At 46.5% G+C, this 16,906-nt stretch overlaps 1 protein-coding gene across 1 annotated transcript in view; it reads right to left on the bottom strand.

Annotated features, from left to right (window-relative positions):
- Nucleotides 1–16,906, bottom strand: part of psme4a (proteasome activator subunit 4a) — a 184,325-nt gene that overhangs the window by 151,141 nt on the left and 16,278 nt on the right. The window contains 2 exon segments of the mRNA XM_084322234.1: nucleotides 13,210–13,254; nucleotides 16,656–16,712. Of these exon segments, the coding sequence (XP_084178360.1) occupies nucleotides 13,210–13,254; nucleotides 16,656–16,712 (102 nt within the window).

The following is a 16,906-nucleotide window of genomic DNA, read 5'->3' as shown; positions in this document are numbered from 1 at the left end:
CTTGGTGAAGATAAGTTGGTCGTAATGATGGGAGCATTGCATATCGAAGACAAAGCTAACCTTATGGCGGGCAAGCTGCTCTGCGATTCAGGTTGGACGACCGCCCTTACCCAGGCACAGGTCTTGACTACAGGACGAGCTCAGTCTGCCCTCAATGAGCACCATATCAAACGCACACGTTATGTCCATCAAGTCACTCTCATGTCCCTTCATATTCTCAAGCAGAAGGCATACTCTGCTTATTGTGTGGATGTTCTGGGCCCATCTGAAACATTCAAAAGGTGGGACAAACCATCTCAAGCGGAGTTTCCACAGTTCAAGTACTGGTCTACCATCATGGAGCTAGAGCTACTGTTCTGTCGATTTGTTCGGTCACTCCGAGAAGGACACTTCAAGCTGTACATTCAAGTGTGTGATGAGCTCTGTGCTTGGTTTCACATGATGGATCACACAAACTACGCGCGCTGGTTACCCGTCAATGTTCGAGACATGTTTGAGCTGCCTGAAAAAAATTCTGCCATTTATGAAGAGTTCATGAAAGGGAAATTCATAGTGCAGCAGTCAGAACGTAAGTTCAGCTTGATTGCAAAAGATCAATCCCATGAGCAATCAAATTAAATCCTGCAGTCCTGTGGTGGAGCAGCTAGACTATGAAAGCCCTGAAGCCCTCACACTCTTCATGCTTGCAGGGCCTGACTGCACCAGGTTGGTGCAAGAGTTTGAAGCTGTGTATAACAGCAGCACATCATCGTCAACATCTCATCACAAAGAGGCAAATAGCTTGCAGGTCATGTTCAGGAAATATGTCAAATCCTTCAGAGGTTATGGAGACTCACAGAAATCCATTTCTACCAAATAATGACCTTGTAGCACTTGACACACAAGACATTATGGAAACAGCAGTGGCTGAATCATTTGCAAGGGTTCACAAAGTTGGCATAGCCCTTTTACTGGAACCAGGCGACCTCTGTCCAGCAAGATATCCCAGAGTTCAGTACATGGTGGTACAGAGCTGGTACTGGGACTCCACGACCAAGACTTGGGAACCTTACTGGACTCATCTTGCAGATGCCAGTAAAGCCTGCACCATTCTCCTCCACTGCGGCTGCAAAAAGTAATGTAGGGCGCTGCAAATGCTTTAAAACTGGAGTTCATTGCACCTCAATATGTGGCTGTGAGGGTGCCTGTACCAACAATGAGGGTCGAGACTACAATGAGACGACAATAAGTAATCTGGTTGTGTGATTATGATATAACAATCGTCACCTACAGCTTCTATCCACAATCACTCACCCTGGTAAATAAAAAGGACTGAGCACATCCATCCCCATAAACTTATATCTATAGACTGAGCACCTTGATGTGGTATGTGGATTGTCATTTTGGGCTAATGTAGGGTATGGTTCTGTATCGTTCGTGTATTGTGCAGTATTTATTATTCCGTCATGTTTTCGCCGTTGTTGTTGTTACGCCTGACAACCAATTGTTGTTTAGGTTTATTTGACATTATATATATATTGCCTGGCAATCAACGTGTCTGATTCGGATTCTGATATAATTATATGTTATATAGAATTTCACTTTTATAGACAGAAAAAAACAAAAGTTCTGGTAAAACTCACTTTCGGGTAGTCGCCATCTTAGAAATATGCAAATTAGGGGTCCAGACACACCCAATTGTAAAGATAAGCATTCCAATGTGTTTCTAATAGTCAAAAGACCTAAAATAGACACCAAGTTTGTATTTCTAGTTAATTTGGTTCAAAAGTTATAGCCAAGACCTTTTTCGGACAGAGGCCATATTGATTTGGCCACCAGGGTGGCCCGGGGGTCGCCGGCTCGGGCGCCCTGGCTGAATCAATTGAGCATACTCTGGGCTACATCTGGGCCAAATTTGGTGCTTTTGCACAAATTTGCACGAAAATATCCCTAAGGCCCCCAACTATAGTGGTTTTCCAAAGTCACTAGCCACTCAACATTTTCACCAGCCAAAAATCCCCGTGCTCACGCCCCCAACCAAAAAGTAATAAATATAGGTATTTATATTTCTCCAATTTTGCGCAAGCTCCCACACGCGCGCCCGTATTCCGATCCCCACGAATATATTCACGGGGTAGATCTCGGTCGGTTCTACAACTTCCCAATGCCCTTCCATCTCTCTCACCTTTTTATATATATTTTTTTTATTTTCTCTCTACTAAAATTGTATTGTATTGTTTGTTTTGTAAAGTGTCTTTTAGCATTCGGAAAAGCGCTATATAAATCTGATGTAGTATTATTGTTGCTATATTAATTTATTTTTATTTATAACCCCTTCCTACCCGACTCTCAAACCGTTCCTACAATTTTTTTTTTTTTCTTTTTTAACTTACATTTTTATTTAACATTTATAGACATACAACACAATATTTACAGTGACATCCATAACATAACAACATACAGACATGAGTCCCTTGAATATGGCCTCGTTCAGCCATCCAGACCCCCGTACATCCCCCCCCTGAGTTAAGCGCATTGGAGCCCCCCATATCCCAGGCCGCTGCGCTCGCAGCCAGGCCCAGTAGAGGAAAGGATAGGCCCACCCCTCGCCCATCGACCCCCCAACACACAGGGCCCCGCCGGGCAAAGCCCAGCCGATCTGATCCCCCCCGAGAGAAACCCCTCCCTCCCGCCCTCCTTCCCCCCGAGAGACAGAACACCCCCATATCCTGGTCCACCATGCGCGGAGCCGAGCCTCCCGAGCCCCCACCCGCCCCCGCCCGACTGCCAGGCCCCCGGCCCACGAGCGCCCCAAGCCCAGGCCCGCAGAAGGCCTAAGCACCACGCCTCAATGGCCCCCCCGACCCCCCGCGACTCCAAGCCCGGTGCCCCTTGGCCCGGAGACCAGACCGCCCGAGGACCCCAGAAACCCCCCCCCACACACACCAATCCCACAACACGCAAGGCCCCCCCCCTCCCCCGGATCGAACCGCCGGAACGATGGCCCCTCTCCCCGACACCCCCCCCGCCACCACTGAACCCAGCCTGCCCACCTCTGTACCTCCCATGTCACCGACATCACCGCCTACATTTATGAAACTAAACTAACACAAGAAAAAATTACATGAATATAAATGGTTATATATGTTTCGCACTCTTTCGCCGGTTGGCGGTTTGGAGGGGGATCAGCCCTCCCACTGGAGAAGTCCCCCCCCCCCCCCCAGAGACGGAGATACCTCCCAAAGAAGGTTCTCCAAGCCTCTCTTCATGTCCCACATTTTGAATTCTTGTCCTTCATATTTGTCCATGTGCACATTTAAAGCAACTGCTATTCTAACACAACTCTGAAGAAATAATATAAAAGAAGACTAAAGACAATCGGCACTTCCCAGGTAATTCTTTTTAACCCTATTTAACCCCCGTTGGCGGGTTGGAGGGGTAAGGCTCTCCTGGAGAGGGCCCCTCCTATAACGACAGATATCCCCTGGGGGGATTCTCCAATGTCCCTATTATTGTCCAACATTTTATTTGAATTCTTATCTTTCATATGATCGTACATTTCCTGAGCTCCCGGTCAGGTCTCCGAATGAGATTCCCCATGTTCCCCGACCCCCTAGCTGTGTGTCATGTGTGCCTGTGTCCACAGTTTAGTCCAGTACGTGTTATTTGTATTATATGTCCCGAATCAAGTCCCAATTTTCCCAACTAATGTGTTTACCTTGTCTGTATTTCCAGTGGTCTGTGTGTCGTCTGCCATGTGTCTCGAATCATAACCTCCATTCACTATCTAATTATATGCATGTTATATTGAATCTTGGTCGGTGTGTATGACCTCAGTGCTCGAGTCCTGCTTGGTGTGTGAAACTTCGTTATTCGAGTTCTGGCTGGTCCGGTTGTTCTCGGTGCTCGGATCCCGGTTGGTGTGTGGCCTCCGTGTTCGTATCTTGGCCGGCCCGGGCGACCTCCACGCCTGCATCTCGTGTGCGGATGGTCCGGCCTACCTCGGTGCCAGATTGTATCCAGCGTCTCCCTGTCCCTCCCCCGGGGGCCGGCCGTTTCACCTCTCCCGAACCAGCCTCCATGCTCCTCCGAACACCCCGCTTTGCATCGAGTCCAGTCCGCGCGCCAGCCTTGTTAGCTTGTAGCTCCCTCTCCAGCCAGGCCTCGCTTTGGTCCAGCGTCCCGTCAGCTTGTATCCCTTGCTGCTTCATCTTCATCTTGTTAACCTCCATGTTAGCCTGCAGCTTCCTCTCCAGCCAGGCCCCGCCTCGGTCCAACGTCCCGTTAGCTTGCATCTCCCACTGCGCCATTTTCATCGTGTTAACTTCCATGTTAGCTTGCAGCTCCTTCTCCAGCTCCAGCCAGGCCTCGCTGCGGTCCAACGCCACGTTAGCTTGTATTCCCCGACCCTTCTCCAACTCCTCCCAGAGTCCATCGATGTTGCCCTGGATGTTCCGCGTGTTAGCTTGGATAGCCATTGCGTTAGCCTGTATGCTAGCTTGTAGCTCCTGGTTAGCTACTGCGCTAGCCTGTTGGCTAGCCAACGCGCGCTCTGCATTTCAGCTTGGATGCCAGCACGTATGCTAGCTGCCCACTGCGTCACGCTAGCCTGTAAGCTAGCTTGTATGCTAGCTGCCCACTGCGTCACGCCAGCCTGCATGCTAGCTTCCCACTGTGTCATGGCAGCCTGAATCATCTCCTGCACCCTCCTTTGTACTTCTTCTGGGGTCGTTTTTCTCTAGCCTTTTCTCGTGTTCCTCCTTCCTCCTCTCTTATATCTTTGGATTGTCACTTTTTATTTCGCTTTGAATAGTTTTACTTCCTTTTTTGATATTCTATGACCGGGAGCTCTTTCATGTGGCTGTTCACCAGAACGTCGCAAATCGGAAGTCCTCCTACAACCTTTTAACATTGCATAATTTATTATATATATATATTTTTTTTTATGTTTAAAGGAGACATGTACTATAAATGTCATTTTTCAGTCTCTAGCATTGTATTATAGTAATAGGAGTTAGTATCAATGTGTTTTAGTGTCTAAATTGGCGGATTGCTCTGATTCAGCTCAGATAATTTCCTGCTCCAGTAAATTAGTCCATCCTGATTTGAAGGCTCGAATGACGTTACTCAGGCTCTGGGTAGAAGACAGTGATGTGATTGGCTCTGTGGTTGTAGCTAATGCCCGCCCACAATCTACCTAGACTAGACAGCGAGTGGAAAACCACTTCCTCATACTGCGAGGCAGAGTGAAACTCGACACCTCTGCATACTCTGGAGGGAGAGCGAGAGATAGAGAGATAGAGAGGGAGAGAGAGAGGGAGAGAGACAGAGAGAGAGACAGAGAGAGGGAGCACTTGGGGGGGGGGGGGGGGGTGAGGGACCTGCCGCGCCACACGGGAGGGGAGAGGGGAGGAAGGGAGCCCCCCCCCCCCACAAGCTGCCGCAGGGAGAGAAAAAACGAAAGGAAGAGACGGCCTGTCTTTTTTTTCTCTTTCTCTCCCTCTCTCGCACCCCCCCCCTCTCTCTCTCTCTATCTCTCTCTGTCTACCAGTCGCAGACTGTGTGGACTGACTGTCACTCAAAGTGCTTATGGGCGGAGCCAGGCCATAACAGCCTGAAATCTTGAAGCTGAAAAATTATGGTTTTGAGTACTTGATTAGAAATATAAAACAATGCATTTTTTTGAAAAAAACCTTACAGATGTCTTCAATAGATTAACAGGAATTGTGTAAAGTTGCCCAAATAGTGCTAGGAATAGCAGTACATGTCCCCTTTAAATAACATTATCTTGCCATCCTCAGTAAATACTATAAACGTCCTCTGACCTCATCTGGTCTTTCCGAAGACTCAAGAGATGGGACAGTAATATAGATCACACACACACAATGAGACAGTAATATAGATATCACACACACACAATGGCTTATAGCAGACTTAATGATTTTAGATAGTTTATAGTGTAACATTTGGTTACTTAAAATCATTGAAGTGAGAGAGAGGAGAGGGAGAGAGAAAGAGGGAAAAGGGTATTAGGCTCAGCCCCTCCCATTCCTCACTGTTGAGAGTTGGAGCTCAGCAAAAACGAAACATGAGTTAGTTTAACTGTTTTGGGACCAGCTTAGTTAACGTTAGCAGCTAACGCTAGTTTTGTTTTGACAGTGACCTGGGCATACAGGGATGGCGAGGATGCAAAGCTTGTTTTCACTGGACACAGAAACTCTCATAAAACTGAAGAGTCACAGGACAACAGCAAACGAAGGGCTGAATATCACAAAGCTTCTAAAATTGAAGGTCCATGCTGGTGTGTGCATTATAAAATGACAATTGCACATCATTGGAATTCAGAATTTTTTCCCCTACCTGGGCAGGTCTTAATCAGTGATGCGTTGCTCATGGGACGGGGTTGCGTGCAACCAAAGTTGTGTGATCAGAAGCGCGTGCACACAGGAATGCGCTGCACTCGACTGATGCACCAACTCGCAACATGGCTAGACAATCAGAAGAGATTAAAAAACAGCAACACACACTGAGGAGCGATGCCAGTTGTGTAAAACTCATGGATAGTGTTAGCTCTGTGGACAGAGTGTTTAAAGGCAGGCAGCAGTATGACAAGCCTAGTTTCACCAAAAACAAACGTTATGGAGCACAGCCAAACAGCAGCCAGAGTAAAAATCAAAACAGCTCACAGTGCTACAAATGTGGACACGAGTGCCCTGCAAATGAGGTCAGGTGCCATTCCTGTGGGAAAATGGGTCACTACCAGCGTGTGTGCCGTGCAGGTAAGGCTGTGCATGGTATTGAGGAAGAAGAGAAAAGGGGCTATTTTCTTGGCTCTGTGACATCTGAGCAAGAGGCATGGACTGCTGAGATAGGCATAATGGGAAAAAGCATCATTTTCAAATTAGACACCGGAGCGGATGTTACGGCTGTGTCACAGACAATGTTTAACAGTATATTTTCCCATGCACAGCAGCCTCCTCTCCAGAGAGCAGAGAGACCCTTATTGGGTCCAGGACGGGTTCCGTTGGATGTGTCGGGTTTCGCCAGACTGCAGCTGAGAAAGGGAGCCAAACACACCACGGAGAATAATAATAATAATGGATTGGATTTATATAGCGCTCTTCATGACACCCCAGTGACCCCAGAGCGCTTACAGAGTGCATTATTCGTTCATACACAGTCATACCGGTCGTGGTAAGCTACAATTGCAGCCAGAGCTGCCCTGAGGCAGACTCACGGAAGCGTGGCGAATAATCATCGCCTACGGCCCCTCCGACCACCACCAACAGTCATTCACATGCATACACATTCATACGAGGCAAGTAGGTTAAGTGTTTTGCCCAAGGACAAAACGGCAGTGGGATGGACATGGGCTTGAGCGGGATTCGAACCACCAACCCTTCGATCATTGGACGACCCGCTCTACCCCTGAGCCACGCCGCCCCATAGAAAGTCTATGTGGTCAAAAATCTGAGTACGCCATTGCTCGGGTTGCCAGCCATAGTAGCCCTGGGCCTGCTCATCTGTGTCAACAGTGTGGACAAGGACCCTCAAGACGAGCTACCCAAAGCTATGCAATGGGCTGGGTACGGTACGTAGACCATACCACATTAAGCTTACACCCAATGCTGTGCCGATTTCCTTGAAAACCCCTAGGAGAATTCCACTGCCGTTGGTGGGGAAGGTCAAGGAAGAGCTCCAACGCATGGAAAGTCTCGGCGTTATCAGCCGCGTGAAGGAGCCGACCGCCTGGTGCACCGGCATGGTGGTCGTACCCAAGAAAGACAGCAAGAAGGTGCGTTTATGTGTGGATTTGACAGGCTTGAACGAGTATGTGTGCCGTGAAAAGTACATTTTACCGTCAGTAGAGCAGAATCTCGGGACACTTGCTGGAGCGAAAATATTCAGCAAATTGGATGCCAACATGGGGTTCTGGCAGATTCCACTCACGAAGGAATCAGCCAAGTACACCACATTCATTACACCCTTTGGCCGATTCCACTTTAACACTTTCAGTGCCTTTGATTAACGTTGATTAATGTCCTTGGATGCCAGCATCCACTTCAATGATAGCGTTAAAAACGCATAATCTATGTTTTAAATTATGGCTATGTGTCTAATCTGCCCGTCGCTTATCAATGACTTGTTTGCAGTCAACATTGTCGAAACGGATTTTTTTATATAATCGGTTAATTTCTGTTTCATAGCATTTCGAAAAGCTATCATTTTCTCGAAAATTTCAGGAAAATAGAGATTCCCTCATAAACGGCATTTACTGGAATATTCTCGAATACACTAGACACGTTGTCATTTGTCGGCCTATTTATGAATAGTTTTCAAATAAACGCTAGATTATCGATAGTATATGTGTACTTATGCACGCTATAGAAGCGAGCTGAGAAATCGATTCTCTTATTTCCTCAACAGCACACACACGCACATATACACATACGGGGCATGCTGTTATCTCAGTGAAAACAGCTCCGATTATCCTAAAACTGGTAACATAGAGTCCTTACCTTAGATCAGATGTTCTCCAAAAAGATTATTCCAATTCCTGATCGCCATTCCAAATATAGATCGCGTTTATTGATTGATTATTGGCTGCTGTAAATATATATTCCAGGCTGCTTTCCATCTCGCGATCACTTCCCTCTTCATCAGACGGCTCGCCAGCATAGTGGAGCCAGTAGGCCCCCCCCCCCCCACACATCCACCAGTGTAATCGAATGGGCTGCAGTTACACAGGGATAGACGATAGGGGGTGGTATTTTCCCATCAGAGCTCCTAGAGGGGCTGCTGTACCAACGGGAGACTCGGTTGATGAAATATGAATTCAGATCGCTAATAAAAAAAGAAAACGACAATTAGCGTCATCGGCATTCAACGGGCGGGGCGAAATAACGACATAACACGTCGCCGGCATGCAAAGTGTTAACCGTCTTCCGTTTGGAATCGCCTCAGCACCCGAACACTTCCAGTGCATGATGGCGGAGGTCATAGAGGGGCTAGAAGGGGTGGTCTGCCACATTGATGATCTATTAGTGTGGGGGCGGGACCAGGAAGAGCACGATGCTCGACTCCATGCTGTGCTACAAAGAGTGGAAAAAGCTGGCCTCACCCTGAATGTGGACAAATGTGAGTTCACCAAGAGTGAAATGCTTTTCCTGGGTCACATCACCACATCGGAGGGCATCCGCCCTGACCCGAGGAAGTCAGAGGCCATCACAGAGTTGGTGGAGCCTACGAACGTTACTGAGTTGAGGAGTTTTCTCGGCATGGTCAATCAGCTGGGAAAGTTCATCCCCCAGCTGGCCGAAACTGATAAGCCGCTTCGTGACCTCCTCTCAAAGAGAAACTGTTGGGTCTGGGACGTGGACCAGGCTATGGCGTTTGAAGCGCTGAAGAAGGCACTGTGTTCTGCTCCTGTGCTGGCTATGTACGACCCGAACAGAAACACTAAAGTGTCAGCTGATGCATCATCATATGGATTGGGAGGCGTTCTTCTCCAGAGAGAGGAGGAAGGATGGAAGCCTGTGGCGTATGCATCGCGCTCGCTCAATCCAACTGAGCAGCGTTACGCGCAGGTAGAGAAGGAGGCGCTAGCCCTCACATGGGCCTGTGAAAGGTTCCGGGATTACCTCATAGGGAAACATTTCTGCCTGGAGACCGACCACAAACCCCTACTTGGAGCCCAAGCACTGGATCTGCTGCGGCCAAGAATCCAGCGCTTCAGAATGAGGCTCATGCGCTACTCATACTCCATCGTGCATGTACCAGGAAAGTCACTTTGGACAGCAGACATGCTGTCTCGTGCACCTCGGGAGTCACACATGTCTGCAGGAGATAAAGAGCTGATGGAGAGCACCAACATATACGTGGACTTTGTTATAGAGTCTACCTGTCAGTGCCTCATACATGGAAAACCTGAAAGAACAGCTGAAAGCTGACAGTGTTTGCTCACGTATTATAACACTGTGCACAGAAGGTTGGCCAGCACATGTAAATGAAGAACCGCTGTTGAAAAACTACTGGCCAGAGCGAGATACACTCAGTGGAAAATGGATTACTGTTGAAAGGAGCGCGGCTTGTAATACCAGCAACAATGCGAAATGACGTGCTGGCCAAAATTCATGAGGGACACCAAGGCGTGGTGAAATGTAAAGCATGCGCTCATCAGTCTGTGTGGTGGCCGGGACTCGGGCAGCAGATAAATAACATGGTACTCAACTGCAGGACATGCATACAAGAGCGCCATAACCACAAAGAGCCACTCATGGTGTCTGAACACGCTGAAAGACCATGGCAGAAGTTGGGGGCAGATCTGTTTGTCTTGGGAAGCAAGACATACCTGCTCGTTGTCAACTACTTCTCCAGGTATGTTGAGATTGCAGCCAATGAGACTGGAGGAAAAATATCCCAATTATTTGACGTCGAACTCCTAGATCCATTTCCGGTTTGTATGGCGCAATAAAGGCCGAAATCATATCGATTATTGCGTTTCGAAAGCGATCCAAATGCACTCAAGTGTTTGTCTGGACCCACGTAACAAGATATTACTGCCGGAGGAATTTCCTCAATGCACCGATCGCCACTTCCGGTTTATCGTGAGTGTAACTCGCCCGACCATCCACCAGGCGGCGGTATTGAGGCGTTGCAATCTCATACAGGGTGCCGCTGCAGTCCGGAGGGAGGCTGGATGAATTATGAATGCCATGGCGAAAAAATGAAATATTGATCCAAAAAACGATTTACGCCGTTGTTGGCATTCAACGCATGGCGGGGCAATAACGACTTACGCCGTTTATGGCGCACAATGTGTTAATCAATTTGGTGATGAGGTGAGATTTTAGTTGAGATTTGAATGAGTCCAGGGATGTAGCATTGCGGATGTTTGGAGGGAGGGAGTTCCAGAGGGTGGGTGCGGCAACAGAGAAGGCTCTGGGGCCGACAGTGCGCAGGTTGGTGGTGGGGATGGAGAGACCGGAGTCAGAGGACCGCAGCCTCCGGGGTGGGATGTAGGAGGTCAGCTAGGTACCGGGGGGCAAGGGAGTGAAGGGATTTGTAGGTGATGAGGAGGATCTTAAATTGATGCAGGACTTGACTGGAAGCCAGTAGAGGTAGATGAGGGTGGGGGTGATGTAGTGCCAGGACTTGGTGCGGGTGAGAACCCTAGCAGCAGAATTCTGGACAGGGCATTGCTGGGTAGCCCTGCAAGAACTTAGTAGTGTAGTCCAGATGACCCCAACTCTGCTTCAAAGTTAACCTCTGTCATGCCACTGATCATGCAGACAGTACAGCTAACCACAAGTCACTATCCGTCTCCTCCACGCTGACAGGGAACTCTCACACAAGACAGAATTAGATGAGATAATAGGATTATCAGCCTAGGTGCAAACTGAGGGGCTGAGCCCTAGTCTCTTCAATACATACGCACACAACGTTAGTTATCACAATTACAGGGGCCTGCTGTTGAGGCCAAAGCTATTTTTGTATTGGTATGTTAACTCATTGACCGCCACGCTGTTTTCCCATCTCTACTCAATGGCGCCAGCGTTATTGACCATTTTAGCGATGTTTGCGGACCCATCGTGTGTTCTGTATTATAGCTATGGAGACAATAGTATGGCTCATTTGACAGGCATTGTTCATAGTCCAACACTGACTAAGCAGTTAATTTCTACATACTGTAGTTTGTGCGCTATTCCATGCTAAACATCGCCCCTTTCCAAAAGAATCCAGTCTTTTTTCATAGATTGCGAGATATGATGCGTTATATGCATTATGCCCAAATCGTTCGGGTTGCTCGCCTGAAACTCCAAATACTTCCAAATCAAAAGGTATATACCATATACATATGTGTCTTCACAAAATCATCAAGGGATGGGGGGGTCGTTTTAACTCAAAACTGCGATCGTTACCAAAAGCATGTTTTAGGTCCGGTAAAATACGACACTGATCTACCTAAGTCAGAAGGTACTCCAAAATGAATAAATCCCAGACTTCCCATGGCGATCGCAATTACTCGTATATATTGGGCATGGCTACCATACGGGAAAGAATAGGTCTGAGGCACCAAATCTTCCACCGATTGCTATGTCCTGATCCCGCACGGTCCACCCGTATAGGGATTTATCATTGGGAAAATGTATTATCGGCTATTGTAATAATTCTGCCTCATGAACATTGGCAAGCTTTCCATTTTTGCACAAAATGAGTTCCCTTCTATCACTAACATTATTGTTTAAGCATTTTTGGTTAAAATAAAGTTAGTTATAAGGTTTTTAATGTCGTTAAAAAATAACTACACCAAAACGCCTGTCGTTCAGTGCTGTCGCCTAATACACGTCACAGCCATTGTGTAGTTCCTCAGTGAACGAAAACATGAATGTTATTTTGCTACCTTTACGATTAATTGCGAATTTTTCATGTTGAGCTATAGATTGTGGAAAAATACACACAGAAAGGTACACCATGCCAATGTTGATGCTTTATTTGTTTTAAACTAGACGATTTAGAAATGGGTCCATTGGAAATACATTGCGATTTCAAGAGCGGTGGACCGCGCGGGAAACAACAATGACGTAACCACTACACCTCCCTATACATCCCACTGCATGCCAGGGAGCAACATTGTTCCCCGACAGCCGAGCTTAATTTAATAACGCTCATCCAGCTTCTTGCCACTACATCATTGGTCCCGTCAGTGACAGGAATGCTGAGGCGAGCAAGGAACCCTAGGAGATTTGTTGACAAACCTGACAAATTAATTCTTCAGGCCACCATGCTCTGTATCTGTGATTACAACCCCAGCGGTAGCCGTAGTCTAAAACCAACAGAGGCGAATCTGTAGATTCTAAAGGGTCCCCTTCTGAGACAATTATGTCAAGCTCAGATTTTCCCACAAATTTGCATCAATACAGCACAGCATTTCCATAACCTAATTTACAACCCTGGAGGTAAATACATGTATCTAACACCATATGATGCAATACGGTATTTGCTGAACACGCTGAAAAATACATTCTGTAATTTCCTGTAATGTATTCTATTTAGAAAATAAGATGTTCTATAATAATAATAATAATTGTTCATCGTTTTTCAGAGGACATGCAAGATTCCCTGACTTTCCTCGTCTGGAAGAGAACTCTCAAAATTCCATGATATTTCATGATTGGTGGATGACACCCTGTTGACAGACAGAGAGATAAACCAGAAAGTTGTACTTACGGTCTACAGCTTTTCACAAGTGTCTTCAACACACTCTCCACAGAGCTGGAAACGAGAGGAGAGACGCAGTGAGACGTGAACACAAAACTAAATAGTTTCCCAAAAGCATCTTAGCAGCAAAAAACATCTTCCGTCTATTGACTCAGAATGACACGGAGTTGATCTTAGTGCTAGGAAGGGTTTTGGGAAACTGGACCCAGAACATTGCTGTTAGGGGCGACAGTTAAATCAAACAACAAACATACCAATGCAATTAGACGCAGGTCTGACTGAATGCACACACACCAAATAATTTTTTACACATCCCACTTTGTGCACAGTGAAACACTCATTAACAGCAAAGCATACAATGGGGCTGGTGCACAAGGAAATTGGGACAAAATGGCATCGCAAGACTGACAATCGACAATAACTTGCTGTCCTTATGTCTTCATTCAACCTTCCTACAAGGTCTACAGCCGACACAGTAGCATGGAGCCTGTTAATGATGACTGTCCTCATTCCTCCTTAAGGCCTCTGCATGCTACAGAAACTTCAAAGCAACTGCAACACAACATCGACAAAGCAACGGTGTTGTAGACACTCTGCCTTTATGCTTCTGCAACATCGACGCGCAAAGTTAGTTTAGGTTCGTGTTAACGTTAGATAATGTACAAAATAAACGTATTTCCGGTGCTTTTAGACGTCGCTCTTTTATTTTGAAATCCCCCGACCGGAAGTGTTATAGTGTCTGTTGCTAGCAGCTTAACTTCTGTCGCCCGTTTCTGTGCTTTTCGAGCTAACGTTAACGTAACGTCATTAGTTTCCAATGGAGAGGAGAGAAAGACCTCAAACTACCTGTTGGAATAAATTAATTGATTGATGTTTAACTTGTCCCTGTGTGTGTCCAGTCATTTCGACTAGCAAACGTTGTATTTAACGTTACCTCAGGATACCATTGTATTTAGTTGGTTAGCTATGTAGCTAATGTGGATAGCATTTTGAATAGCACCAATGCTAGCTGGCTGGCTACAGCTTTATTTACTAAATTATGGAGGCTTTTTAATCGTCAAGGTAAGAGAGGATTTGTCATGATCAACTGAAGGCGTATGCTATGGAACAATATGTGCTTGGGTTTTCAGAAAAAGGCCAGCTATGTGACGCTAATTATTTAGCATCAACGCTGGCTGGCTACAACAATGGAGGATAGTATTCCTCGCTGCGGGACCAATATTATTCTATGACAGCCCCGCCCCCATTCACTACCAACCAATCACTGCTACGCAATATCAACGCAACGGTTGTTCAGATTAGATTCTGGGGACATGTACGCAACATCCTCGCAACACAGTCTACAAGACCCTCTGCAACAACCGCGTTGAAATCGCGCTGATGTTGTGTTGAAGTTGCTTTGAAGTTGCTGTATCATGTAGAGGCCTTTAGTCAACGCACTTGCTTGCAATCATGCGGCTAAAATGGTTTTGGATTTTGTTACTATTAATAAAGCTGTCTTACGCATAAGCAACTAGTGGCCTTTCTACCTTCACACATGGATGGACGAGGTACTAGGGAGAACCCCTTGTCACATGCGGTGTCAAAGTCTCGACCAATATAACCCCCCGGCCTATGAGCTCACTGCCTGCAATCCTACTCACAAATGCGAGCTCAAGACATGCCTGTTAAAAGAAAAACACACTTGTCCGCCCTTTTCCACGGCTGCCTCTAATCTCCATCTCATTCAGCTTTTGTCGTTCTTCTTTTCCGTCAACCCTTGATGGCGATGCTAGGGCGGAGGGTTGTGCCGCTAGCGCCCAAAGCCAAGGAGCCTACTGGCAAGGCCTACATGCAGACGGCAAAGTGTAGCAACAAAGTGTAGGAATGATGGTCGGAGAAAGGAGCCACGACAGCCAGATAGATAAAGGACGAGGCTCTGCCCGGCTCACTGACAGAGGGGGGTAAGATTGTTCCCGTCTTTGAAACTGTTAGGAAGCCCACTCAAGTGTTTTTCTAACCACCTAGATGAAAATACAAAGTATTATATTATATTTTTGTATCCTTTCCGTGTGCAAGGCATTCAAATGAATTCCAAAAGTGGCCCTTTTCCTCGCTTAGAGGAATGGGCCACTGAATGGGTTCCATTGTATTTTATTTTGCTCCAAAAGACTGCAGAGTCGTCAGCCTTATCCCACATACAAAACACTGGCCTGGTCACCACATAAGCCTCTCTAAAAATTCAGGGGTGGGGTGGGAACTGATGAGTATTGCCCAATGTCTTAAGTGGAAAACACTAAGCCCACAACACACAGGCTGGCATCACACTCATGCACCGCAGGAGCCCAAGAGCCCCGAAGTCCCAGCCTTAAAGGAACACACCAACATTTGGGGAAATTAGCTCACCGTTTTCTCCAGAGAGAGACAAGAAGATAGATACCAGTTTCCTCTCTGTGCGTTCAGTAGAAAGCTATCTGGCTGCATGTTAGCCTAGCTTAGCACAATGAATGGAAGCGGACAGTGACAGGTAGCCTTCGGGAGAGGTGTTAGTTGGACAATGCCTAGGCTACCCATCACTGTCCGCATCCATTCAGAAGACGATAAGCTAATTTCCCAAAATGTTGCTGTGTTCTTCTAAGCTGTTGTCCTGGGTGTGCTGCCCAGCAGCACGCTCGACACTCAAAACCCCAAGGGAGAGGAAACCCCAAAATGCTGTGACCTTTGGTCCCTGAACTTGGGGAAGAGGGCATCATGTTCAACCCTGCTACTTTCAACAAGGGGAGGAAACGTGATGAGTGTGTGTGAGTGTACGTGTGTGTGCGTGTATGTGTATGTGTATGTGTGCGTGCGTGCACCTTACTGTGACTCTTGAAAATATAGTAGTGTAGGATTGGGTAACTTTAAAAAGGGAAGCTAGGGGAAGGAGAAAGGTGTTTGCTGGAAAAAAGGAAAAGATTTACAGAGCAAAGTTTGTCCGAGGGAAGCAACAAGTGTGATTGGAAGATCAAGAAAACGAGAGCGGGGTTTGAGATCGGTCAATTACTGTGGCTGGTCGGGGGATCCTTGCTATGGTAGATTTCTTCTTGTATGAATAAAAATTAAGAAAATCAACTAATGATAAGATTAAGAGAGATGCAAATCAAAGCAGACAGACAAACAAACCACTATATACTTTATATAAAATTAATTTGACCGTTAAGAAGTGGGGATAGGAGGGGGAGGGGGAACAGAATCCGTTAGCTGCAGTGCGACATTCTCCAATATGAGTGGAATGTTAACATTGATATGCTATCGATTTTTCTCCTGTCACATAAAAACAAGCTGCGTGGGGAGGTGTCCCGTGATTCTTTTGTGTTTTTTGGGGGGATTTATAACATGCAACAGATTAACAAAAAGGGAAAAAAAAGTGCCTCAAGAGGATGAATAAAAATTATAATAGAAAATAAAAAAACACAAAGATAAGTATTTGTCCTTACCACTTCTGAAACATTTTTATCACTATGTGTTTAGAGGAAGCACGTGGCCGTGGAGAACTGAATGTGGAAGGAGACAAAAAGCACATTCAGCACACTTGCCCAAACGCCAATCATCCTAAATATCAACATTGTATACATCTATTAATCAACATTCTCCACTTTTTGTTATTAAGTCTTTCCATCCATGCCTCTGAAGTACAGTATAGCTGTGACAAAATGAGCTGGCAGCTTGGTGTCCTCAGTTGTAAAAC

This window comes from Notolepis coatsorum (assembly GCF_963971535.1).
Source record: "Notolepis coatsorum genome assembly, chromosome: 9".
NCBI lineage: Eukaryota > Metazoa > Chordata > Actinopteri > Aulopiformes > Paralepididae > Notolepis > Notolepis coatsorum.
This window is presented reverse-complemented; position numbering and strand designations above follow the sequence as displayed.